This window comes from Cheilinus undulatus, linkage group 21 (assembly GCF_018320785.1).
Source record: "Cheilinus undulatus linkage group 21, ASM1832078v1, whole genome shotgun sequence".
In the NCBI taxonomy this organism is placed as follows: Eukaryota; Metazoa; Chordata; class Actinopteri; order Labriformes; family Labridae; genus Cheilinus; species Cheilinus undulatus.
Genome location: NC_054885.1, coordinates 36,619,605 through 36,644,782, shown reverse-complemented (window position 1 = coordinate 36,644,782; position 25,178 = coordinate 36,619,605). Strand labels below are relative to the sequence as shown.

Below are 25,178 nucleotides of genomic sequence, written 5' to 3'. Positions count from 1 at the left end.
GTTGAAGAGTGACAAATATGAGTGAAAAGTGGCAAAGATTTGTTAAAAGTTGCAACTATTGTTGAGAAAAATGTAATGAAAAAAGGTTAAAAAGTGGCAAAAATGGATAAGAATGGCACAAAGAGGATAAAACATGCAGGAAAAGTTTTTTAAATGGGTTAAAGAATGGCAAAAAAAATTTGGTTAAAGAGGCAAAAAAGGGGTTAAAATGAGTTAGTACTGGTGCTAAATCACAATTGTTGAGGGCCCATTCTCTGGGATTTTCAGGGGCCCAGCCAACTCTGTTGTCCGGTCTGTCTCCTTGTGGCCTGCTGCATTATAGACAATAGAGATAGATCTCACTGGTAATGACTGAACGTGTCCTTAAGAAAATACAAATACTACCAAAATAATATGATATCCAGACCAAAATATATTTAATTTTTGTGTATTTAAAAGTCCGGCCCCCAGAGTTTCTGTCGAGACTAAATCTGGCCCTTGCGCAAAGGTTCTTGATGACCCCTGCTCTACAACCATCTCCGGCCACCAGGGGGCAGTACTCCATCGTCCTGAATCCTCTGGTCCTGTCCTGAATATTTCAGTCTCTTCTCAGAAACAAACAGTGAGGGTTGAGGGGAGGTGGTGCCATTGCGCATGAGACGCTAACTGTGCGTAAAGTCCACTTTAACAGCGTGCACGTTTCTGATCAGACGGTATGGATAAATGTCGAGGCTCAGGTGAGCTACAGGTGATCTGAGCACGGCTGCAGTCCCTCTAAAGATGCTCTGTTTTTGGCTGTGACGTCTGTGCGTGGTGGTGGATCTGTTTTGGAGTCTGACACACGATCTGGAGGAGTGATCGCATCGTTAAAGTTTACTGCTGTTGAGTGGTTCTTCTTTTTGGTTGCATTCGGAGCTGACTGGTGTTTGGGTGTTGCTCTACTATGGGGGACAGCGTGCGTATCGGGCTCTTGTGTTTCTGCTCCGTGGAAGTTTAGTCACCCTAACCCTCATCTTTGCATCTGAAGCATCAAACATTAACTGAAGTCTGCACGAGGATTCAAACTTCACGAGTGGAAATGGCCAGCGAGCGGAAGCCTCGGCTGTGTATCATGCTGAAAGCAGAGGGTGGATATGGATTTCACTTACACGGAGAGAAAGGGAAGAGTGGACAGTTCATCCGGAAAGTGGAGCCTGGCTCCCCTGCAGAAGCTTCGGGGCTCCGGGCTGGGGACCGAGTGGTGGCTGTGAATGGGATCAACGTGGAGAAAGAGACACACCACCAGGTGAGCGCACGTGCAGGAATATTTGTGGGTTTACCCTCTGATAGAGAAGGTTTGGGCTGGCTGAGCTGTAGTTTGCAGCAACAGGTTGCTCTGGTTGGTGCATGCTCTCTGACTGTTACTGTCACAAAAATGCACCCACAGCACCCTCCACCTGGTGGGAAACTTTCCGTTCAGTTTCTCTTTTGTACGGCAGCCCTGAAGGTGAACTACAAAAACATTTTGCAGAACTCAAAAATATTTAATGGAAAATAGAAATATTAGCTAAAATACAGAAACCCTTTCACTAAATTAAGAATAAGTGATGAAATGCAAAAACATTTAAAAACAGAAAGCTCAACATGGCATTTGTGCCTCAGATTTTATTTATTTAGTGTGCATGTTTTAGTGAAAGTATTTGCATTGCAAAATGTTTGGGTTTCACCTAATGTATTTCCACCTCTAAGTTTTTTTTTAATGATGTGAAATGTTTTTTGTGTTGCATTAAATGTTTATCAACAGCCAGTAAAAACTGATTTCCCTGCTTGGTAACATTTTTTTGTTACCAAAACTGAAAACCCTTTAAATATTACAGCGGCACGTACTTTACATCTTTGTATGTGTCGACTCTAAAGTATTGTACAGCCTCGTTTGCAGCCCATAATCTGAAGCCCTGCTGTCTGATAGCATCATGATGAGGACGTCGATGTGTTGTTCTCCTTAAAATAATGCTGATTGCTCCAAACCATTTTTGGGTCTGGTGGAAACGTCTTAGATTGGAGCTTTGCAGGAGGAATCTGCCTGATGACTGTCGGGTAAATCCATTTGCTTTTTAAGGTTAAAAATGGTTTAATTTCAAAATCTTTCATATTCAGCAAGATTTAGCCACAAACTTCTAAAACATGAAAATATTTTCCAGTGAATTTTAAGCTGTATTTATAGTAGATACTCATTTACAGGGTGGTCTGTACTGTGAGGTGGCTGTCCTACACCTGAACTCATTCATTTCATTTCATGAGAATTATTCTGCTTTTATTTTGCATTTTTCAGTTATTTCTACTTCATATATTTCAAAATGAAGAAAGAAAAACAAATGAACAAAAAACAGATCCGTGCAAAAAAAAAAAAAAATAGGGATGCACAGAATGTGATTTCTTTGCCAATATTTACAGATTAATTTTGGCAGGTACAGTTATTCAAATAGAAGGATAGTCGTTTGTTGTCATTGCATTGTAAAAACACAACAAAAGCATGTTTGGCAGTCTCTTCTGTAGCTGCAAACACAGTCCTCCAAGCGGTGGTTAGAAATTCACAGCCTCACGTCATCCATCCTGCTGGCGAGGGAGCGAGCACCTGTGAGAAAGACACTCGGCACACCAGGTTTGTGTGGGGCCGCTCTTGGCCTAGCCTGCAGCCCGGCTTGTTTGCCTCGCTTCCACCTTCTCGCACAATGCCATCTCTGCGTCCTCCCTGCCAGCTGTAGGTATCATGCTGCTCCACGTTCTCCCCCTTTGAGTCTCCGAGCTCCCTGTTCTCCGGATAATCTCCGTCGGGAAAGATGTAAACTCCGTGGGCACACTGTCAGTTCTGGTGTAAGTCTAGGGCTTTGTTTTGCTGCTAGTGATGGAGCACCAGGCCGCTGCGTTCGTATGCGTCGCCTTATGCTATCTCAGTAGGTAGCATTCAGTAGTCTCCTGTTGATCGGGCAGTGTTCAGTGGCAGTTACTGGCAGTTGTTGTTAGCTTTAAAGCTAGCCAGGAACTGTAGTTGAGACTTAGGTCTTCTTTTTCATCTTTAAGTAAGTATTTTAAATCTAAAACATAAGTCCTTCAAACACATTTTATTGTTTAAGGATGAACAAAGAATCTAACTTGAGTGCTTTGTAGTTTTATGGAGCTAATATTGTTGTAAAACTATTTGCAGCTGCGTACACAGATCTGTGCATAAATCCACAAATGCATGTAGCTACAGATCTCCAAATGTGTAGACCATGTGTACTCAGATCTGTAAGTGTAAAACCACTGGGTTTTATTGCCCTCAGCGCAGGCTTACAGGCAAGGCTGTCTGGCCTCATAGCTCATGCATCACACAGGCCAGTATTCAGTTCTGAGCCAAGCAGCAGTTTAGACCCATCCATGCATTTGCAGGTTCGTGTATGCATTGGTGGAAATTTGTCTTTGTGCAAATTTGCAAACCTTTTTTCCAGATTTGCAGATCTAGGCATGCATTCAAAGATCAGTTCATGCGTCCGGAAAACCATCAACACGTTAACAGATTTGTGTACAGATCTTTGTACGCATTTGCAAATAGTTTTGCAACAATAATAGCTTCATATCGTTTAAAGATTGAGAATGAACAAAGAAAAACAGACTGATAATATCGTGCATCCCTACAAAAACACTGTCCTGCAGTTTCACGTCATTACTGAAACACTGAAGTTTATGTCCATAGACTTTGACTGATTTTAACCACCTCTGTTTGTTAATCAGGAAGTATTTTTCTCCTTGTTTCTGTCTCCAAAAGCCACACAGAGAATAGAAAGACCCCCACAGAAACACCATTTTTCTGCTTCTAAGCAAACTCTAATGGGGGTTTTTGTAGAGTTTCTGATGGATGCTCACATAAAACCCAGTGCTACTTTAAAACTGTCTGTCATGTTTGCAACCTCTGATACAGTTCTACTGTGTTTCTTGTGACGAACCTGCTCGGTAACCCACCTGTATTCTAAAAGCAGGCATGCACTGATGTGATCATGCAGTCAGGGCCGTCATTGTTCAAGACATGCAGTAAAAGACCGAGTCTCTGGGAGGTGTTGAGTTTTCAGCCATTTGCAAACATTAAACCACATCATCGTCAAACTGTCTCCACCTCAGTTTTCATGTCTTTAAATCAGCAGCACGTGTCTCTCTGCCTCCCTGCTGCCGGGCAGACGGGGACGGCTGACTCAGACGATGGTTTTCCCAAAAGTCTGAGACTGTTTCTCTGTAACCTTGATGCTGAGATAAAAAACAAACCTGCTGAACTTTGTGTACGAAGCTCTCAAAAGATTCTGCTGCCATGGAGCTTTTAACACAGAGAAGAAAAGGCACCATAGTCTCTCAGTTTGCTGTATTGTTGCATGATTGTTTCTCTGCAACTCAGGCTTTTCACAAGAAAAGTAGTCAGGAGTCAAGTATTTCTGGTCAGAAAGGGGTATGCCTGTCTAAAGTTTTACAACCTTTGTCGCGATACAAGAGTTGTAAACTTTGATATGAGCCTAATAAACAATATTGATATATTCTGATGCCAACACAATAAAAATAGAAGTCTCAGACATCCAGTGCCTTTTTTACAAACATGCATGCAGACTCCTGCAGCGCCCATCTCACCAGTTATCAGATTGAAGATTTAGATCTAGTCTGGACTCTCTGCAGATGTTTTGCAGACTTCATTTATTCAGCATTGCCTTTGTTACTTAAAAACTTCTCAGTCTGTCGATCAGTAAACATTTAGTCTCCTCCGTCTCTCAGGTGGTTCAGCGGATCAAAGCTTTAGAGAGCGAGACCAGGTTGCTGGTGGTCGACCACGAGACTCATGAAAGCCTGCGCAGCCTCCGCCTCACGGCCACAGAGGAGATGGCTGTCCTCGGGGTCGGGCCTCCTTCCTCCTCTTCTACCCCGGCCTCCCCCTCTCATCCCCCTTCGTCCGTGTCCTCCACCCCGAGCAAGAAGCGGGAGAACGGCTCGTTGTCAAAGCAGCCAGTGACAGCGAGCGGCCAGGTGCAGAAACCCACCAGGAGGTCCCCGTCGAAGGCGGCCAAGAAGGTAAGATGGACTCTTTACTTCAGTTTCAGTGAGACTAAGGCTAATAGCCTCATGAGGATGATCTGTGTCTATCAGAACTGTGCATTATGTGCACAGAATGGTTGGAGAAAAGATGAGGAGCTGTGAGCTTCTATCACAAGAAGGCATCTTTTTCAATTTCTCATATTTTTCCCGGGAAATATCATATTATGTTGACAGCAAAAGTTTTACTGTAGAACTGAGGAAACATCAATCCATTTCATTTCTGTTAACATTTAAACTTAGCCTTTATTGATATGCATGATGATTTTTTTTAAATAATTGCTGAAACATTCTGTCAGCAAAGTTCTAGAAAGCTATAAAGCTGAAACTTTCTCTTTTGTTAAAATATCAGGCTGTAAAAGGACCGACTGAAACCAAACAAAGACTGTAATTCAGAAAATATTTACTCAGAAATACTGGAACCAGGAAAGTAGTTTCTTTTTAAATAACTCGGGGTTATTTGTGCACATGATGGACTGACGTCTTTTTGTTTTCTTGCATAAATAGATGACATAACGCCCAGTCTCATGTCTGCACAGTAAATATGAAACTAAAGCCGGAGGCAGGTTAGAGCGGGAGAAAAAAGTGCCTTAGAGGATCGTCAATGCACAAACTTCAAATTGCATAAGAACATTTTGTGGTTAATGGAAAATGATCTGTGTCAGTTTCTTAGCTTGGCATAATCCCTGAATAACAACAAAGTCTATTCCTTTGGGTTGCATTGATTTTAGTGCCCCCTGTGGACAAAACTGTCGATATTGTCTGTCTTCATGTGAAGTTGTTTTTTTTTTTTGACAGGAATCTCTTCCTTTTTACTCTAAATGTCTAAAATCAACTCATAATGATTCTGCAGCGGTCACCTAGTCCCGGGGTTCTCAAAGTGGACCGTGGGCACCCCCAAGGGGGAACGGTGTCATGACAGAGGGGGGCGGGGCAAGTCAAGGCAACACCAGCTGATGACATCAGCACTGGAAAAAAAGAGCAGGTCATGGATGTCACCTCAGATTCAAGGATGCAGTTGAAGTTCATGTCTGCATTTTGGATTGGAGTAGAAAAGGAGCGCCCACTGCTGGGCAGGAGAGCCCTGGCCACTCCCCTTCCTGTTGTGGTTGTGTCTCTCTAGAAACATCCCTTTGGTGCATTTTTACACTTTTCTTGCACATGTGGATGTGCAGTGTCTTCCAGACAGTGAGGGAAAAATATAAATACAGACCAAAGAATTCCACTGTATGCACTTTTAGTTAGCGAGTCGGCACAACACAAAAACATTAAAAATGGCCCTAACCCAGGAGGATGGTGGAGCTCAGCCTTAGAGATAGGATGAGGAGCTGCTGCTCCTCCGTCTTGAAAAGAGTCAGGTGACTCCACAGAGGTGACCCTCTGTGACATCATGTAAATGTGCTGTCACACTGTTAAAGCGCAGTGACAGGGCTTCCCTAACCTCTCTCCTTAGTAAATCAAACCTAGAATATAAATGTCCTCTAACACTGTAACATTCCTAGAAACTTGTCAAATCTGAACCATAAAAGTTAAAAACACCAAACGCATTAGTGAACAGATTGCAGGCGATGAGTCAACTCTTTGAACAGACTCTCCTCTCTTTAACCCCGACTTGTTTTCGTGCTGCTTTGCCAGTCTCAGATTAGATTAGGAGATGTTATGCAAGTTTCCATCCTGTTCTGCAGCCTTCCCCGCATGCATGTATGTGCATCTCTACATGCGTGTGTCCTGAGGGGGGAACACAGCGTGCTGAAAGTGTTTAAGAAGTTTTGTTAGAAGTCAGAGAGGGCGTGAGGGGTCAGAGGTCGGGAATCTGTGAGGACAACGCAGTGGCTTTGCAGAGCAGGAAATCCAAGGAAATCAGAAAAAAGTGATGAATAAAGACAGCTGAAGGGAGATTTTCTGAATGCCTTTCTGTCAGAGATGCTGTTTAGATATTCTGTTAGGAACTTTTTCTCTTACAGGGTATTTATGACTCATTTCTGTGTTTATTACTGTCACAGTTACATAAAGGGATGGATATAGTTGATATGTATTTATTGTGATCCCCTCATGAATAGTCCCTTATAATCCCAGTTTTTATCGGTGCTGCAGTGGAAAAGTTATCTTTTACAAAAAATAAAAACACATATTTACTTCTCCTTCAACCTTTTAACTTTCTAATTTACTCATCCATGGTGTAAGCAATAATTTCATGGACTCATCACAAGGTAAAATAATCTGCTGTTGACGTACTATTCCTGCATGAACCCACAGATCTCCCATGATCTCTGCCATCTGATCAGAGCTGCATGCCTTCAGTCAGAGCAAAACCATGGTGCTGCAGAGTGCTGCGCAGACGTTGTATATGAAAATTGCGAGCTAACAGTACCGGAGAGGTTCATATGTAACAGACGTTTCTCTATCTCATGCATTGCTGCCCCCATGTAACCTGACACGCCAGATGGATTTGTTTCATACATCCATCTGGAAAACTTTAAATACTAAGCATTTGGGAAAGGGCAGAGGATTTGAAAACTCAGAGTGTGATTGGATGAACGTTCTGTCTGTCACATCTCTATGGGCCAATCAGAGCAACAAAACAGGTGACGTAGCCGTGACTGAGGTGCGCATGTGCAGCTATCGAGGAATAACGCAAATCATGGCGACTGTAGACATGTCAGTACACGGCTTTTCTCGTTTTTAAAAAGAAAACAACTCACTGCTGTTCTTTGTTCTTCTTTTAACAAAGAAATGTAGTGATGTTCTGATAAAACTGGCGCTTTAGCAGCATCCACGCTAAACTCTTTCACAATAATTGCACCGGCCTCTTGTTGCTGACTCCACCGAGCCTGAAAGTACTGCCCCTTGTTGCTGATTGGTTCTGTCACTTTCTAACCAGGCCCAAACGGTTCAGACAGGAGCTTTGCAAGATGGATTCGACAGAGAAACACGGAAACGAGCCCATCTATCTGCTTTACAAGGTTAGCCGTTATGTTTTCCTTCAGAAATGTCTGTAAGTTTGAGTTCATTACAGACTTCACTTAACCCAAACACTGACAATAGGGGTAATTCACAAATTATCAGAGGTCCACGGGTAAATCTAGTCCTGTCCATTGTCTTTGAATAGGGTTAACCAAAAACAAATATTATGTTTTTCCTCACAAAAAATATATATAATTTTTTCCTGAATTGTAACACAAATTTTGCCAAACAATCCGAAATTTCATCAACAAATAGTATCAAGTTTTCCTTAAAACTACCAAGATTTTCTTACAAATAATAGCAAGTTTTCCAAACAAAGATTCCAAAATTTTCCTAAGAGAAAACCAAGCTGTTTCAATAAAGTCTAACTGTCCCTTTCTTTAACCAAGTTTTCCGAACAAATAAAACCAAGTGTTTTTACCGGGATTCATGGCAGAGTTTCTAGACAGAAGCCTCTCCTCAGTGACAAACATGTTAAAGCCTGTTTGGCTTTCATTTTGAGTTTATAGCAAACTCCAATCAGGCTTTCATGTGTTTTGCACTGAGGAGAAGCTTCCAACTGCTCACTCTGCCATAAAGCCCAGATCAGTGCAGGGCTGCAGTGATGGTTGCCCTTCTAGAACTTTGTCCCATCTCCACACAGGATCTCTGGAGCTCAGTCAGAGTGACCATCAGGTTCTTAATCACCTCTCTTACTAAGGCCCTTCTCCTCAGATTGCTCAGTTTAACCGGGAGACCAGCTCTTGGAAGACTGCTGGGTGTGCCAATCTGAGAATTATGGAGGCCACTTTGCTCTTGGGAACCTTCAGTGCGACAGAACTTTTTGCATCCTCCTCCAGAACTCTGCCTGTCAACAAAATTAAGAAAAACATACAAAGAGTCCTCAACAAAATACAAAGAGTTTCCCAACAAATAATACCAAGGTTTCAAAACAAATAATACTAAATTAATGAAACAGTTATTGCTAGTTTTACAAATAAATAACATCAAGTTCTCCTGCCACGCCGTGTTAGCATTGACATGCTAAGTAAGCGCCAGTATTACTCATCAGCGAACCTCTTGAATCTTCTGTTTGATTATTCCTTGCTGACACAGAAAACAGGATGTGTTTCCGTCCACTCTGTCCCTTGGAACGCAGAGATCTGATTGGCTTGGGTTTCTCATGCTCCCTATCAGCTCTGTCTTCTGCTTTCTGCATTTACACAACATGTGTTTTCACTTAGCTTAGCCCTGCCAAAATGTGAGCGGCCACTCAGGCACTGTTTCTACCCGAGCAGTGACAGGGCCAATCAGTTCAATCTGAAATGTGTGTCTTTGTTTGGCTTTGCCTTTTGTGACCTGTGGGGAGAAATCCCAGAGCATGCTGGGGTCGGGTTGGCCTCGAATGAGACTCGTGAAACGCTAAAAGGTCTCTCGTTTCTCTCTGGCCCAAACGGCTCTAATGAAAGAGTGGAAAGAAGGTTTGGCAGGATGAGCCTTAAGTCATTAGTTATGTTTAAAAAAGGAAAATTTGAGGTCATTGTACGAGCTTCTGTAAGAACAATGGTTTCAAACAACTTCATTTGCATTAACTGTCCCTAAACTACAATCCTCCATCTTAAATGATACCTTGTTAGTGTGCACAGTTTGCCATCTCTGTTTCTGAAAGAAAGCTGCTCCACCACAGATATGCAGACTCAGTCATGACGCCGCGCGCTAAAACAGCATAGCATGTCTCGTGTGTAGGTTGGCAAGAAGCTTTGGCATTCAGTGCCGTGTAATGCTTCAACAAAGCCGAGGAGAAAACAGACTGATCAGCAGCACAGCCATTAATCAGCGTGTAAACATCGTAGCTTTTTGTCCATGTGTTTGTCTTTCACAGCTGCAGAAGTTGACTCAGTGTGCTGCGAGATGTTTCGCTGAGAGCAGCACATTTCTTCTGCTATTTTATTCCAAGGAAGAATGAAGTCGGGATGAGAGTGTTTGGATGGAGGGAATCTGAGACTGAAAGCAGCCAATAACAACCATGATTTGTTGGAAGGAGTTTCAGGAAATGGGCCCCCCCTCTTTGGGGTAGAGGAGGGGGGGAAGCTGAAGTTACAGGGTACGTGGAGTCAAACACTGACAGGGAGAGATGAGGAAGATGTCTGATGGTTCTTGACACCTCCCAAGCATGTGTCTGTTACAGATAGTCATGCATGTGCACATGATGTTAGAAATTCAGACCTATGCATATGCTGTATAGGACGCATTTCAACACCAGTTTTGCATCAGAAAGTTGTCTGCATCTTATACACCAGTCCAACCAGTATACCAGTATAAATGCAGAGGCATGCACCTTCATTAACTTACATGCACAGCTGAGTTTCTGTTAGCTTGGGACAAGCAGAGTTTGTATTCAACACAGAATCATGTCATGCAGAATGGCATGGACTGCTTGGGGCTGATGCCGAGAGCACCATCTCACGTCCCTGTAGCTGAGTGTTCATGCTTGGGACGTCCTGGCTGATCAGCAGCAGTGTGGAAGGAGCCATTTATAAGAGGAGGACTGTACTGAACTATCCATAGTGGAATTTTTTTACTTATCTCAGAACTAATGCAAAGAAATCATGATGGTTGGGTTTACTATTTTAACGAGGTTACAGTTGAGATCATCAGTATACGAGGACCTATATGGGACAACTGGTGGTAAGACTCAACTTTCATTTGTAATGCAGAATATGAAGATAACTAGATAGAGCACTGGTTCTTTATTTATTTGGAGGATTAGTTGGTGTTTTCAATGGGATGTGGTATTTGGCTGTTGTAAGCTGCTGAGAAAAGGTAGCGACTTATGTGCTAACGGGCTAACTTAGGGCTAGCAGTGCTAGAGCTAACAGTCATTTCCAAGGTCCGATATGTGTCTAACAGGTAGTGTTAACAGGATAACAAGGACTCAGTTTTACTGTTGCCTCTGTTTCTACTGTCTCGGTCTTGGGTCAGGTTTGACAAAAAAGGTGTCACCAGTCCCGTTCCAGCGCATCCATGAAGCAGTATCATAGTGTCAAATGTCCGGTAGTTCTTCTTCCCTGTAGCTGGGTGTTCATGCTCGGGACATCCTGGCTGATCAGCAGCAGTGTGGGAAGAGCTATTTATAAGAGGAGGATGGGACTAAACTATCTACAGTAGACACTTTTGAATTTTCTGTGAACTTCACCAAAGAAACCACAATGGTTGAATTTACTTTTTAGCAAGGTTACAGTTGAGATCATCAGTATATAAGGACTTATGTGAGAAAACTGACAGTAAGATTCAATTTTTATTTGTAATGTGGAGTTTCAAGACCATGTGTATTTAACTGAGCACAGCTTAACCACACCTGTAGCTACTGCCTCATTCTCCTCAAATAACACAGATTGGTCCGTCCGTTCTCAGACCTGGCTTTGCAAGATGGATCCAGCTGATGATGAATCCAGTCCATCAGTTCTGAAAGGTTAGCTGCAAGCTTCTTGCAATAGATAACTCAGTGTAAAACAGAAGGGGTACTTTCAAAGTACTGATGAGCAGGACAGCACATGGTGGACCACATGCAGGTCCATTTGCGACATAGTTTTTATGTAAAAAGTATGTTTGATGAGCAAGATCTTTGTGGCATATCCCTATGTAAGTACATGAGCATTAGTTTTATTATAGATTCCCAGCCCTGCTAAAGGACACTCAAAAAAGATGCTACAGGAAGTTACCGGTAAGTAGAGGGGAACCATGGGTAGCCATAGACCCTTTCTGTAACTTTAACCACTTGCACATTTAGCCAATAAATTTCCCTGCTCAGGATGTTTTGTATGTTTTTATGTGTGTTCCTCGTGTTACCGGACACGCCTGAATTTTTTTCAGTTTTATGGCCTCTCATCCCCCAAACCTCTGCTGGTTTTAGTGTCTTTTTTCCTGTTTATTTGTACATTCTTTGGTGTACACATATAGATGTTTACATAAATCTTCACCCTCCCTTCTCAGCTTTCTTCCTATGTTTTTTAGCTCACTTTCATCAACTTTCAACCATGAAATGATAAATTATGTTTCTATATTTTCCTCATTTCTCCACCAAGGCTCTCTGACTCAACAGGATAACTGGTGAGTCATGCTGGATTGTTAGAAATCCAATGTTCAGACCTTAATAGAGCATTACTGTGGACGGAGACTGACAGGGAACTGCACAACCTTATAAGCCTGCTGAGCACAGAGGCTTTTATATCACCACTTTCAGACTGATGGGCTGATGCTGTCACTGAGTACATCACTCTGATCTGATCTCAGTAACTCTAATATCCTTCGTCTGACATCCTCTTAAGTCTGATTACCAAATCTGAGTGTGCATTCACCACTTAGAACTATAAACTTGATCAAACCAAAGTAAGAACACAGCGTCTAGACTTTGCTGTAAAGGAAACATGCCACATTATGACGGTTTATAGTGAATATTTTGGACCACTGCAGCTTTATGTGTGGTGTAGACATAAAATCATAGAAGTACCAGGAAATGTTTTCTCCATCTCTACACCTTATTTGACTTTAGACCTCTTTAACCACCTAACACAGACACAAAAGTGGATTCTTTATTCTTTGTGGGAAATGAAGAGACATCTCAAGGACATCACACACCCATTTGGATTTGTATCGTCTTACCTGAACACACCTGAGGTGTCGGTGCTGCCTCTCTGAGCTTGTCTTTGGTCTCTCTGTACTCAAACACTCACACAGACTATCCACTCAGGTGTGTCACATGGACGTGTCACTAACACTAAAGCTGCCTTTAAACGTGTCAGGTGTCACTTTCTCACCAGAACGTTTTTAACCTCCTAACAAACAAGAACGAACAAGTGCAAACATGGTGACTTAGTTTGCTTGACTTTCCCTGTTGGTTAAAGTTTAAAATTCAAACTTTAGGCCTCTGTTTTCTGTTTGTCAGCAGGATCAGAACTTTTTATTTTGCCTCTGTTGCTCTTAGGATGCACTTACACTAGAGCCAGTTGCCTCATATCAAGCCCCCCTCACCAGTCCTCTAGGACTTGCACTCACATCACTCCAAGCCCAGTTGGGCCTGAGCATGCATGAGTCATCCCTTCATAATACAATCCATGTAGTTTACATGCATGCAGTCTATCTGAGTCAGCACAATTTAGTAATACATAGACGACGTGACAGTAACTTTACCTACTTTGTGGCCAGTTTTGAGTCATTTTGGTCAGATAGGCTCTCTAACTCACTGCCATTGTTCAAAATTGTCGTTGGGAGGAACGCTTATATAAATAATGTCCACACCACACAGTCTTGTGGGCATATGCATGAGCAATTGTGCTTTCATCCATGCCAGGGCCGAATAGTGCTGTGCTTGTGCACGGCATGCAGCATTCACAGGAGTAAACACCTGCAGCCTTTGGGTTTCAAGCATGCTTGGTTATAGATTTGTCTTTCCACGATCATAAATATTTTAACCAGGATTAAGTGATTACTTTGCTGCATGCCATGTTGCACTCTTTTCATTTTTTGCTTATTATTAATGTCATTTATCATATTTAGAAATTTCAGGCAAGATAAAAGATAAAAACTTAACTGATCACTATTGAGAGAAGTTTGGTAATAACAGCAGCTCACAGTAAGTAACTAGCAGGGTAAAAGAAAAAAAACAAGTATGCTAATTAAATATCAAAGATAAGAATAGCATTAAAAGTACAAGTTACATACATATTTGCAATATTAATGTTCTTTTACTTATTTATTTTCATTTATTTCCACTCCATACATTGTATTTACTAAACAGTTAACCCCGCTTTGGACCCAAGAGAGAAGAAAAAGAAAGAAATGGCAGTTCATCTACCTTGGCAGTGTAGTCCTTCAATCTGCTGACTGTTAGGCTGACAGACAAGAACTTGTGCATGAAGCGATGGGTTCGCTGGCCAAGGTGTTATGGTGCTCACGGTATCTGAGCATGCAGACAAAAGCCAGAGGCACCGGCTGGACTCCCATATGATGACTTCTCTTGGGCACTTGTTTTTATTTGATGTGGCAAGACCTTGTGTCTAATGCTGACATGCCCAGGAGGGCGGGGATGGAAAGAGTCAGCAACTTAACACGGGAGAAGCAGCTGTTCTTCTACGGGCATCTGGCACACCGCTTACAGGGTTCCCAGGGCTCTGTGGGATGGACCAGACATCGGAGGTGGCCGGGTGCCTCATAGGGATCAGCTAGGAGGATACCTGGAGAGATGGGGCATGGTCCTGGAGCAGGCCTGGAGGATGGCCAGACCAGTACAGGACCAAGGTTGATGCATAGATGGAGACATTTCAGTGCAAACATACTACAAATTGTAGCTGTAAATTCAATAAATGAATGTGATGCAGGTGTTGTATAATCAATGACTGATCACAGGGTCAATTAAATAATCATGATGATGATTTTTGTCATAATGAAGCCGCTCTCATCCTCTAACAGCCCTCACAGGCTGAATTTTCCCTCTCTGCAGCTCTTCAGCCAAAACAAAAACATATTATAGTCCTCTGTTGTTCTTTCCAGTCCTGCTGCTGCACACCTGGCTGGTTTAACACCAGGCTGGTTAGCAGGAAAGCGGTTACTATAGCTACAGTCAGCTTCAGGATGCTGGAAAATCACATGTAGCATAATGTGGGAAAATAAAAGCTTGAAATGAACGAAGAGAAAAAAGAGCACATGCATCCACAATCAGTGTCTTTGTTCCTCTGTTATTATGACTTTGACCTCTAAACGTACTTTGCCGACCTTCAGAGCTCAGAGAGATTTCATGTTTTGGCTCATTCAGACAGGCCCAGCTGCTAGCATACAAACTGACATGTGAACAGCTCTTCATGCTGTAATAAACTTCACTGAAACATGTGTAGAGCTCTCCCTGTAGAGAACGTACCCTCACATCTGTTCAAACAGTCAGAGAGAGAGGAGGGGTCTGTGTTTGTGTCTCTGTGCACGCTCAAGAATGTGATGCAGATTTGTGTGACGTATGTAGCATCAAAACATCAGCTCTTCATGGAGGGTGCGTGTGCGTATTTGTGCACAATAACCAGAGGACACACATGTGTCACAGGTGGTGAAACCTCAACAAACTCAGTTTCCATCTAAACAGAGAAATAGACTAAACAATAAGAGGGCAACAGAGAAAATCACTAAATACTTTAACATGTGCATCTTCTTAGTCCTGGACTGAAAGAGATCTGCGTGAGAAAACTGTGGACAGAGAGAACGGTTTGTAAGGGTCAGGACTCAAGGTCAAAGGTCAGAATTGAATAAACAGAGATAGCAACACTCACGATCAGAGAGCCCCAGAGGAAGAGAGGGCTTTGCTGGTAAGAAACAGTTCTGCAGAAATCCACCCTTAAATCATCACGCATCAGACGTTTTAATCTCAATAAACTCTACATGAAAATGTCTAGACTGCAGATGCATTATTGCAAAAAAAAAAAAAAAAAAAGAAAATGAGAAGAAAATCTTTTGGCCCTTAGACCATTTCACCTGAAGGAAGCCAGAAAGGCAACTTTAACCTGAACATAAGCTGTGAAAAAGGCAAAAAAAAGGATTAACCAAAAATGCATTTTGTTCAAAAAACATGCATGTTGATGATTATTGTTAGGATGAACATTTTTGGGCATGCACACATCAATCAAACTACTGTTAAGCCTGCATGTGTACATGATGTATTTCATGAGAAAAACAGACTCTATGCAGAGATATGAAAGGTCAAAGTAGCCTGGACTGAATTTGGACAGGAAAAGATAACGCCGCTCTATCCCAACTGGAAGAGGGATGATGTAAAATGTGAAATTAAGATGGAAAATGACTCTGTAAAAATGCATGTGCCTCCTCCAAGAAGTAAACTACATAGTGCCAGCGGGACAGGCTGCTGTTTTCTTTTTAATACATGATTATTCACTATCAGTGGAGCCAGTTGGTAAATCAAACTTGCTGAGGTCAGCTGGAAGAAGAGCCAGTATGTCTTTTCCACCAGGAAAAGCTTTCGGTGTGCTTCTTTACTCCTCTTTTAATGAAGAAGTTTTGCAGCTCTGATCAAATTTTCACTATAGGTGCATCCATTCTGATCTTGTCACTGGCAGCCATTGTTTACAGGCCATGCATAGCTACTGCCTCTCTCTCTTCAAATGACACTGATTGACCCTGTCATTCTCTGCTTAAAGCTTCTGGAGTTGAACCTGCTTGATGACAGACATTGAATCTTGCCAATCCATTGGCTTCACATGGTTAGAACTACGGCTGAATGATTTGCAAAAATAATCTAATTGCGATATTTTTTCCCAATTTTGTGATTGCGATTTGATATGTGATTGTCATTAGGTTCCTAAACTTATGTATTTTTCAACAAATTCTAGCAATAAATCATTCTATGTCATAACCTACAATCAGTTAGGAGCATGCTCATCATATATTTAATCATTTTATTGCAAAGCGGATCTACATTTTAACTTGGTGGAGAAGGCTCTGCTCTAAAGATGCTCCCTGGGTTAGTCAAGCAGCTGCTTTGACTTTTCAGGGAGTGCATGGCTGGAAACCCCCACATGAATAGATAAATAAATGTCAGTGTGCAGTGAAAACAAATAAATTATTTTAGAACTAATTAATCCAGTAGCATGAATCTGAATATAAGGATACAGCAAGCTTTAAGCTTTTAAGGAGGCAGCTGGGGTGGGGGAGATGAAGCTGGCTATAAGCTGACCGCAGCAGGGGTATGAACTAATGCTAGGCTTCATCAACATTAAAATGAACCAGTTATTTCTGCTCATGCTGCAAATTTGATACCCATTGCTTCATTGAAGGGGATTATCATTTTTATATCACTCATTTTGACTGAAACAAAAGCATACATAAAGCACGCAAAGGAGGATTCTTGAAAACCAATAAAAATAAATTGACACTCAAATTATTGCATAAAGTGCATTAACTGCTATTTTGACAATTTTCAAGTTAAACAAAATTGCAACTTCTGCAATTAGTTGCCCAGCCCTAGTTAGAACTGAGCTGTTGCAGCATGAATAAAGCCAACTGATGGTGCTACCTGTGATCTATTTTGTCAAGTCACCAACAGTTGGTTTTAGATTACTGAAAGTTAATCAATGTGAAATGGAAATCTTATTTTGAAAGGTAAAATGGCATGGAATAAATTAAACAAGAAAATTTTGTGAGTTAAATCATGTTGTGAGCTTTTACGGTGCGAGCAGCTGCCTCAGGCATCCACCCTTATCTTTTAACCAGCCACCATTGTTTACAGGCTTGCATCACATCCTTACCAAGCAGGTAGCTTCCGTGTTGTTGTCATTGGTCCGGTCATTTTTAGACAGGGAACAAGTCTTTCTCCTTAAAGCTTTTCAAGATAGCTCCACCTGGTGCTGCATGTTTAGGCCAAAAATTAAGACTAATGTAAGGCATAGACGTGGTGAGGAAGGCGCCTGAGGCTGGGCAGGAAGGAGGATTGACACAACCCTGGCGGTGCTCTGGTGGTCCTTGCATATTAATAAAAAAAATCTAAGTCCACATCTTTAGGGCACAGTAACGGGTGGATGTGGTGAGTAAACATGGCCTCGGGTACCATCTTGGTGGGAAGCAGAGCTGCTATGAGCCCCTGGTCTTGCTGTGGATGTCCCAAGGGCCCAAAAAGTGCTGAAAGTCTCCAGGCATATCACCAGGGGTGAAAAGATCAGAACAGTTGGCTACCGAGCAAGACGTGTGTCAACATATGCAGAGCTTGACTCTGCCTTAAACCTAGATTTATGATGTTCTAGTATTTGAAAATAATGGCCCATTCCGACTATATAATTCCAGACTGATCCATATCCTTATGGTCAGGTCATTATCTAAACCATGCATCAGCATGAAGCTTTACATGGATCAGCCTGATGTTAGACATGAAATATGGCCATCCATCGACTTTGCAAGGTTACCATGAAGTTTCAATATAACTATGATGAAGTTTCAATATAACTATCTGGTTACATTTAGACTCACCAGAAACCAATTTAATCGTGGGTATGGAAGTTGTTGACTTTGCAGACATATCAGAGGGCTCTAATTAGCTTTACTCTTGATCTGATCCTGGACTGGAACAGTGGAACAGCTAGAAAGTTGGCCATTATTTCCAGAGGCAAAAAACTGACGAATGATTGCTGCTGGGTTTAGAGTGTGCACATGCTTATGGTAGTTATACTGCTTCATGTTTTGATTTTCTCACCCACTTAATAGACCCACATTGGAGTTTTTCCTCCATCTCCTTGCAGATGTTGTACAGATAATAAGAAAAGTGCCCTCACTTCTTGTTTGTTATTTAAATGCTCCCTTGCTTTGTGATTTTGTCCCCTAGCTGACAAAAACATAATCATTACCAGCCATTACTTTATAGCCATTCAGACTGACTTCACGTTTCAGGTCAGACCCTGTAGTATCTCTTCCTGGTCCTGTTCTCTGGCTTCTCATTATAAACAGGATAATAGGAAAAAGATGTTCCCTGTCAGCCTTAATGTAACAGCACAGAGCACAGCAGGAGTCTGGAGGTAGTCAGCTTTTTAATCTGTGATCATCTGTGTATGATTTCTACCTGCAGACCAGACGTTCGTAAGGGGACGCACATGTGAGGGTTTTTATGCCTCTGCACCGCTGATTTCCAGGGGGATTATGTTTTCAGGTTATCAGGCTGTGCAAGCATCCTTACATCAGCCGTTCTTGTAGAAGTGATATCTCAAGAACAGAGGTTATTCGCCAAGGTCTGTGGGCCTCATTTTAGTCGCTTGCTTGTGAACACGTAGCCTGGGGAATGCTTTGAAACATTTTCTCCAAACTTTACATAAATGTCCACTCAGGCTCAAGAGTGTACCAGTTTAATATTAGTGACTTCATTGAACTGAATTGTGGAGACCTTAAGTCAGATGTCAAGGTCATTGGGCCTCATGTTCATCCCCTGATTGTGAACAAAATATCTGAAGAATGCTTTTAAGTACTTTCCTAGAACTCTGCGTACATGTCCACTCTGACTCAAGGATAAACTCGTTACATTTTGAAGGTTTTAGGTCATATTTCATGGTCAGAGGGCCTCATGCTCCTAGCTGTCTTTTGCACTCTTTATCCAAGTTTTGCTGTTTTGTTCTTTGTTGATGATGCTATGATCCTTGTGGAGACTGTAGACGTCCTTGTGGGGGTTCTTAACTTGCTGTGTGAGGAGGCTGAAGCGTTGGTAATGCACATCTTGATCAAAACAAACATCCAGGCTTTTGGGGATGCCTTGGATGCTGCCATCAAATCTGAGTCTTCGAATGGTGACAGCATGGAAGATGTAGAGCAGTTCACCTACCTCAGCTGAGATCAACCACAGACTTGGACTCGTGCATGGGCCGATGGGTTCTGAGCAAGACAGTATGGCATTTGTGATGTCTGAACATTCATATGCAACTCAGAGTCTTTCAGTCCTTGTTTTTTTAGTCTAAAGGCCGGCTCAGACAACACAAATTCAGCCAGATTTTTGCTACAGCATTGGGAACAACGAACACTCTTGTAGTGTGCCACAGTTGAAGATGCATCCAAGATGCCCCACAACCATGATTCAACAAGACCGGCATGTCAGAATTTGTCTTGCATTGTCGTCTAGTTTGACACCCTGGCCTGACGTCAGTGACATCAATCATGAGCATTTTCTCTTTATCTTTGCATCACCATTTGCCACAGTGGCATTATATGAGTCCCTATTTTTTCTCCCTCTCCCTCTTGGAATTTGAGTGTACATATGGTGATTTTTTGGGCATTTTGTCACATTCATTCATCAAACTATTTTTGAAGGGGAGCCAGTCCTTATTGTCCTCCTCTTACTGGGACAAGTCCCAATCAGCATATGATTAGAGATCGGGATCACTCTTGTAGTGTGGCCAGGCTGTCACCCAAGATGTGGCAACATTTTAACTGCCTAGTCTGACACGGTGAAGTTGTGAACGTCCAAAAAATGTGCATAGTCTGAGCCGACCTTTACGCATTCTTGTGAGGCCTTGATGCTAACTGACGGCCAGAGGCCCCAACTGGACTCCTTTGTCCACCACGTGTCTAAACTGACGTCCTCAGGAGAGCGGGAAAGGTCAGCTGCTTGACGTGGGAACTACAGTGGCGCTTTTTCCGGCACCTTGCATGCTTTACCCGGGCCTGATCCAGCTCTCCGCATACTGGGTGCCCAGGACCCGATTGGCTGGTCCAGACGCCAGGTCCAGCCACATGTGTTGTACAGAGGTCAGATGGGAAGATACTGTACCTGGAAAGATGGGGCATGGGCCTGGTAGAGGCCTGGGGGATGGCCATCAGGAGGCCATAGCAGAGCAGGACTGAACCAGCATTTTCTCCCATGCCTGACTTGACCTTACTCAGTCTATAATGATTAGATCTTAGAGTTAATAGGTCAGATAACGGGCCTTTTGTTTATCCCTGGTTTTTGGATGTGATGTTTTAGGAATTATTTTAGGTATTTATTGCACAAATGTCCACTCTGTCTTAAGGACAGACTGGTTAGATTACTGAGGTTGTAGGTCAAAGGATAAGGCTAACTGCCCCTGTGGTCTCAAGAACCCATTTGGTGGTTTTCTTCAAACTTTGCACAGTTAATTATTCTGACTTTAAGATAAATATTATATATTTAGGAGTTACAGTGTTCAGGTCAGCAACCACCTGACCCTTCTTCTGACCCCTTTCTGAACTTTCACTGTCTATCAATTGCACACATCCTGGAGGCATGTAGCCTGTCAGTAGTTCTAGCTTCTTGTTGCCTTTGCCTTCTACTCTGAAAACTGAACAGACAGATGACATAGATGTAGAGGAATGGAAACCATTTCAAAAATCTCCTCTAATAGTTACATTTCTACAAAACAGGTCCATTTCACCGTTTAACCTTTATTTAACCTCTAATGTCAGCCAACAAAACTTTGCCTAATTAAAAACATTTGATTTCTAAGTGACCGTGCATTTGTGAGAGTGTGTAATTTGTTCAGCTCACATCTGGATTTGGTGTTCAGGACCCCGAATACCAACTGTGTTACATCAAGATTCAGGGGGTCCCAATTCTGTGTGTCTCCTGAGTGTGTGGGGGTGATGAGGAGAGACTAAACCACATTCCTGGAGTAGAAACACGGCCTGTAGGATGTGGAGGGGTCGGGAGTGCAGGCGAGGGTGTACGTCTGGGGAATTAAGGAGCAGAGAGGAATTAGTAAGGTGGGTAATGTAGGAGGGACGAGAACAGCCGAGCCTATTGAATCAAGTCCATGTGTCTGTGTGAGAAAGAGAGAGGGAACACAGCTGTGAATCCTGGTGTAATATCTCCACATGCAGAGCTGATAATACAGTCATAATGTTGTTTTTACCCAGAAGACGTTGACTGTACCGTGGCCCTAAAAACAGCGTTTGAATCAACAGAAAAAGGCAGGAAATCTCTTTGTCTCTGTGTCATGGTTTTAGCTGCAGTGCTCGCTAAAATAACTGACTAAAGATGCACCATGTGCAACTTCTATGAGTGATTCAAAGTTCTAGTTTTTATTATTATCTGACATGCCAGTTCTGATTATTACCAGTCCTGATTTTTTTCCTTTAAAGGAAAATAATAGGCAGGAAAAACAAACATTTTCATGCCTTTTCTCAATTGAAAATGAAATTTTATGTTTACAGTTAAACACTAACAATTTATTTAGAGTTTATTTAAGAAATTCTCCAAAACTGCATGGGGTTATGAGACCAAACTTCATCTTTACTCAGACATTTCCCCTCTTTAAGTTTTGACTTTGTGATTTTTAACTCCTTAACAGCTGTGTGTTCCTATCCGGCCTTTTAGTAAAGTAAATCCTTGTATTACATGCATAATTCACATGCGTTTAATACAGTAGATCATCACTGTGAGAGCTGACTCTGAACTGTGGAGGAAGTACCTCAAGACTCTCTACAAAAGGGGTGTCAAACTCAAGGCCCGGGGGCCAAATCTGGCCTGTGGTACAGTTGTATCCGGCCCACAAGATCACACGATCTTTCTATTACAACTGGCCCACCAGTATGAGGTCTACTCCAGTATAGATGTGTAAACTGAGCCTTGATGATTGAAAATTTCCTTGTTAAATTATACAAATCTAAAAAAGTAAAGAGTAAAAGAAGTTAGATAAAAAGTCAGGAAGGTGGTAAAATAAATTAATGTTCTCATTTCATATTTTCAATTTTGCATCTCACAGTTCTGACTTAAATTTATGATTTTGACTTTTTTTTCAATGTTTTGAGCTTCAAGATTCACAATTTGAAATTCTAAGTCATATTTTAACCTTTTAAACTTGTGATTTTGACTTTATATCTCATGTACTTGTCTTTTAAAAACATAACATTGCCTTTAAATTGTATGTTTTGATCTTTTTAACTAGTAAGTTTGACTTTTTATCTCAGACTTGGATTTTTTTCATCTCAGAATGATTTATTATCAGTGTTATTTAAAGTTTTACATATTTTACTAATGGTGAAAATAAGGTTAACAGTTTATGTTTAAATGTTGACTTTGTTAGGCTTTTAGGCCTAAATTCAGAATCCACGAGGGAGTCCGGCCCTCAGGACGTCTCATTGGAGTAAATCTGGCTGACTCAGTATGAGTTTGACACCCCTGCTCTACAAGGTCCATTTGTACTTTTTATCTAAATGCCTCAGCTTAATCAAAAAATATGCAATCATGAAATTTTCTTGCATCGATATGCAGATGACACTTTATTTTATTTATCAGTGAAATAGAGGGATTCAAACCAGTTTCTTTCTTTTATAAAACAGTCACCAAAAAAATCTCCAGTGCAACCAAGACCACCCAGTGTCTTAGGGCATGCAACATTATATTTTGTGTTATTCAAACCTAGATTTCTAACAAATACTCAAAGCCTGAGTGCCAACTGTACAGCTGATTTTGTAGTAAAAGCTGCAGCTATGCATTGGTGACCAGAGACAGATTGTAGAGAAACCCAGATTAAAAAATCAGGGCCAATATACTGTAGTACTTCCTAGGACTCCGAATGCAAAAATGTTCTTTTTGTTTCACCGTGAACACAAATCCGTTTACATCAGGTGACTTCTCCTGCCCAGACGGTAAATCACCCATTGATTCAGCTGTTAGGTGATCTGGATGACGGCATTAAATCAGGCACAACAGATAATCAGCGGCTACAGACTCATGCTACATTATTGGGCATATGTTTGTCAACAGAGCTCATGTGGTTGCCCCGTGTAGTGCGGGATCAATTTCCATTAACGGGGGTTTACCAGTCTTTGGCCGGTGTAACAAACTTATGTCCAGGAGACAAAAATATTAACTGCTGAAATGTCTGACTGAAGAATATGCCAATCATCACATAAGTAAATACAGAATAATGACATATATTGTGTTATTTAGATGATAAATTGCAAGAATCCTTTAAAGGGGGCGTATTTTACTCTTTAAAGAGAAGTCTATATTGGTCTCTGAGGTCCCCACAACATGCCTGTGAAGTTTGTTGCTGAAAAAACACTTCAGTATTGGATTTTTGCATGTCTAAAAACTCCTCTGTTTCAGCCCTGCTCAGAATGAGCTGTTTCTGTGTCTGTGACTTTAAATGTTACTGAGCTGTCTGACTCCACTCTTGACTCCGCCCTTCTCAGGAAATGGATGTGGCTTAATGGTTGTGGCTCTCCTGATCCTCCTCTCAGCTGCTGGCTCCCTGCCTCAGGCTTTCCTTGTAGGCACAGGAAAGGCAGGAACGTGTGCCATTCCTTTTTAATGCTTTTCAGCTCGTGAAAGTGCAGGGGGATCACAGAACAGCTCCACCGCCAAATATAGATAACAGAATAACTAATAACTGCTAATAAAGAAATTTTCTTATTTCAACTTTAACTTATATGGTGTTAAAGGTTTTAAGCATTTTGTGTTCTTGCATGGTGTTTAGAGTTTTGTGGATGCATGCACGTGCAGAACCAGACCTCAAACCTTCTGCTTATTTCTAGATGTAGATATTACATGTTAAAAATAGTCATGCAATCTCAGTGATTAATCTGATATAAAGCAACTTTATAAACTTAGTTTATATGGAAAATGCAATAGAAATAAACTTTATTATTGACCAAGCTATAATTTTGAGGCAATAACTTTGCTTAACTGACCTCCTCCCATCCACAAGCTGTAAATGTTGCAATTTCAAGGCTTGACCCAAATCTTGAGCATTATTTATAGATTGCACTAGTTTAATGTGGCTCTTACTGGGTCAGGATATTGGAAAACAGGCTTATGGTCTCCAGCCATCGCTGAGCCATGTGGGAAATATCTGTTTTTGAAGTCATAAAACTTGTGCTATGATTTGGGGGTCTAATCCCTGCTTGGGGTGGATATTTACTCTAGGTCTTCGTATTCTTAGCCTCGTCTTTCAGTCTGTTGTTGGATGTGGGAAAATCAGTGAGTGTAGGTCGGCTGTATCCAGGCCCGCAGTGATCGATGTGCTGCCCACACAGAACAGCATCACCAGAAAATACAAGAGAGCCAGAGAGAAAGAGAGAGAGAAGAAGAAAGAGAAACTGACACTGTGAATACAAAGAACTCCAAGCCGGCAGCATGAAATTCATAATTGCTTCAGTTCATAACAGCTGATGGAGAAGCCTTGAAAGTATTGATAAAGGGTGTTGTTGTTGTTCCATGTTCATGATTAAGCAAACACGTGTTCCCTCGACTTCAGCCTGGTTGTCACAACTGTGCTGCTTCACAGACCTATCCAGAGCTGCACCCAGCCTTTTTTTTCTCCATGTTCAGCCCATGTTTAGTCCCTTCACATGTTTGCTGCTCACAGCTGTGAGCCAGCGTTCGTTCCCTCACAGAGCTCAGACACATTTAAATTAAAAAAAATTAACACAATCAAGAAGCTAATGTCCCTCTGGACCAGCTCTGTTTGGATCAGCATCATGGAAACTTTAATTACAGCCTCTTTTACTCTGTTAGCAGCAGAGCAGATATGATAATAGAGTGGCTTTCAGTCCATACGGATGAGGGATTAGCAGTGATTTCCAAATATTTTAACCGTCATTAATTTATAGAAAACAGAACATATCCCAATTTAAATATATTGTTTCTCCAAAAGAAAGCTAGCCTTGGAAAGCCAAATCAA

At 41.7% G+C, this 25,178-nt stretch overlaps 1 protein-coding gene across 2 annotated transcripts in view; it reads left to right on the top strand.

The window, feature by feature from the left end:
- Positions 1–463: 463 nt before the first annotated feature.
- The window catches only part of LOC121503785 (Na(+)/H(+) exchange regulatory cofactor NHE-RF2), a 65,133-nt gene continuing 40,418 nt past the window's right edge, over positions 464–25,178 (top strand). For both annotated transcript variants that reach the window (XM_041778340.1, XM_041778341.1), the window contains exons 1-2: positions 464–1,264; positions 4,750–5,043. In XM_041778340.1, the coding sequence (XP_041634274.1) occupies positions 1,058–1,264; positions 4,750–5,043 (501 nt within the window). In that variant the 5' untranslated portion in view covers positions 464–1,057. The remainder of the gene's footprint in view (positions 1,265–4,749; positions 5,044–25,178) is intronic.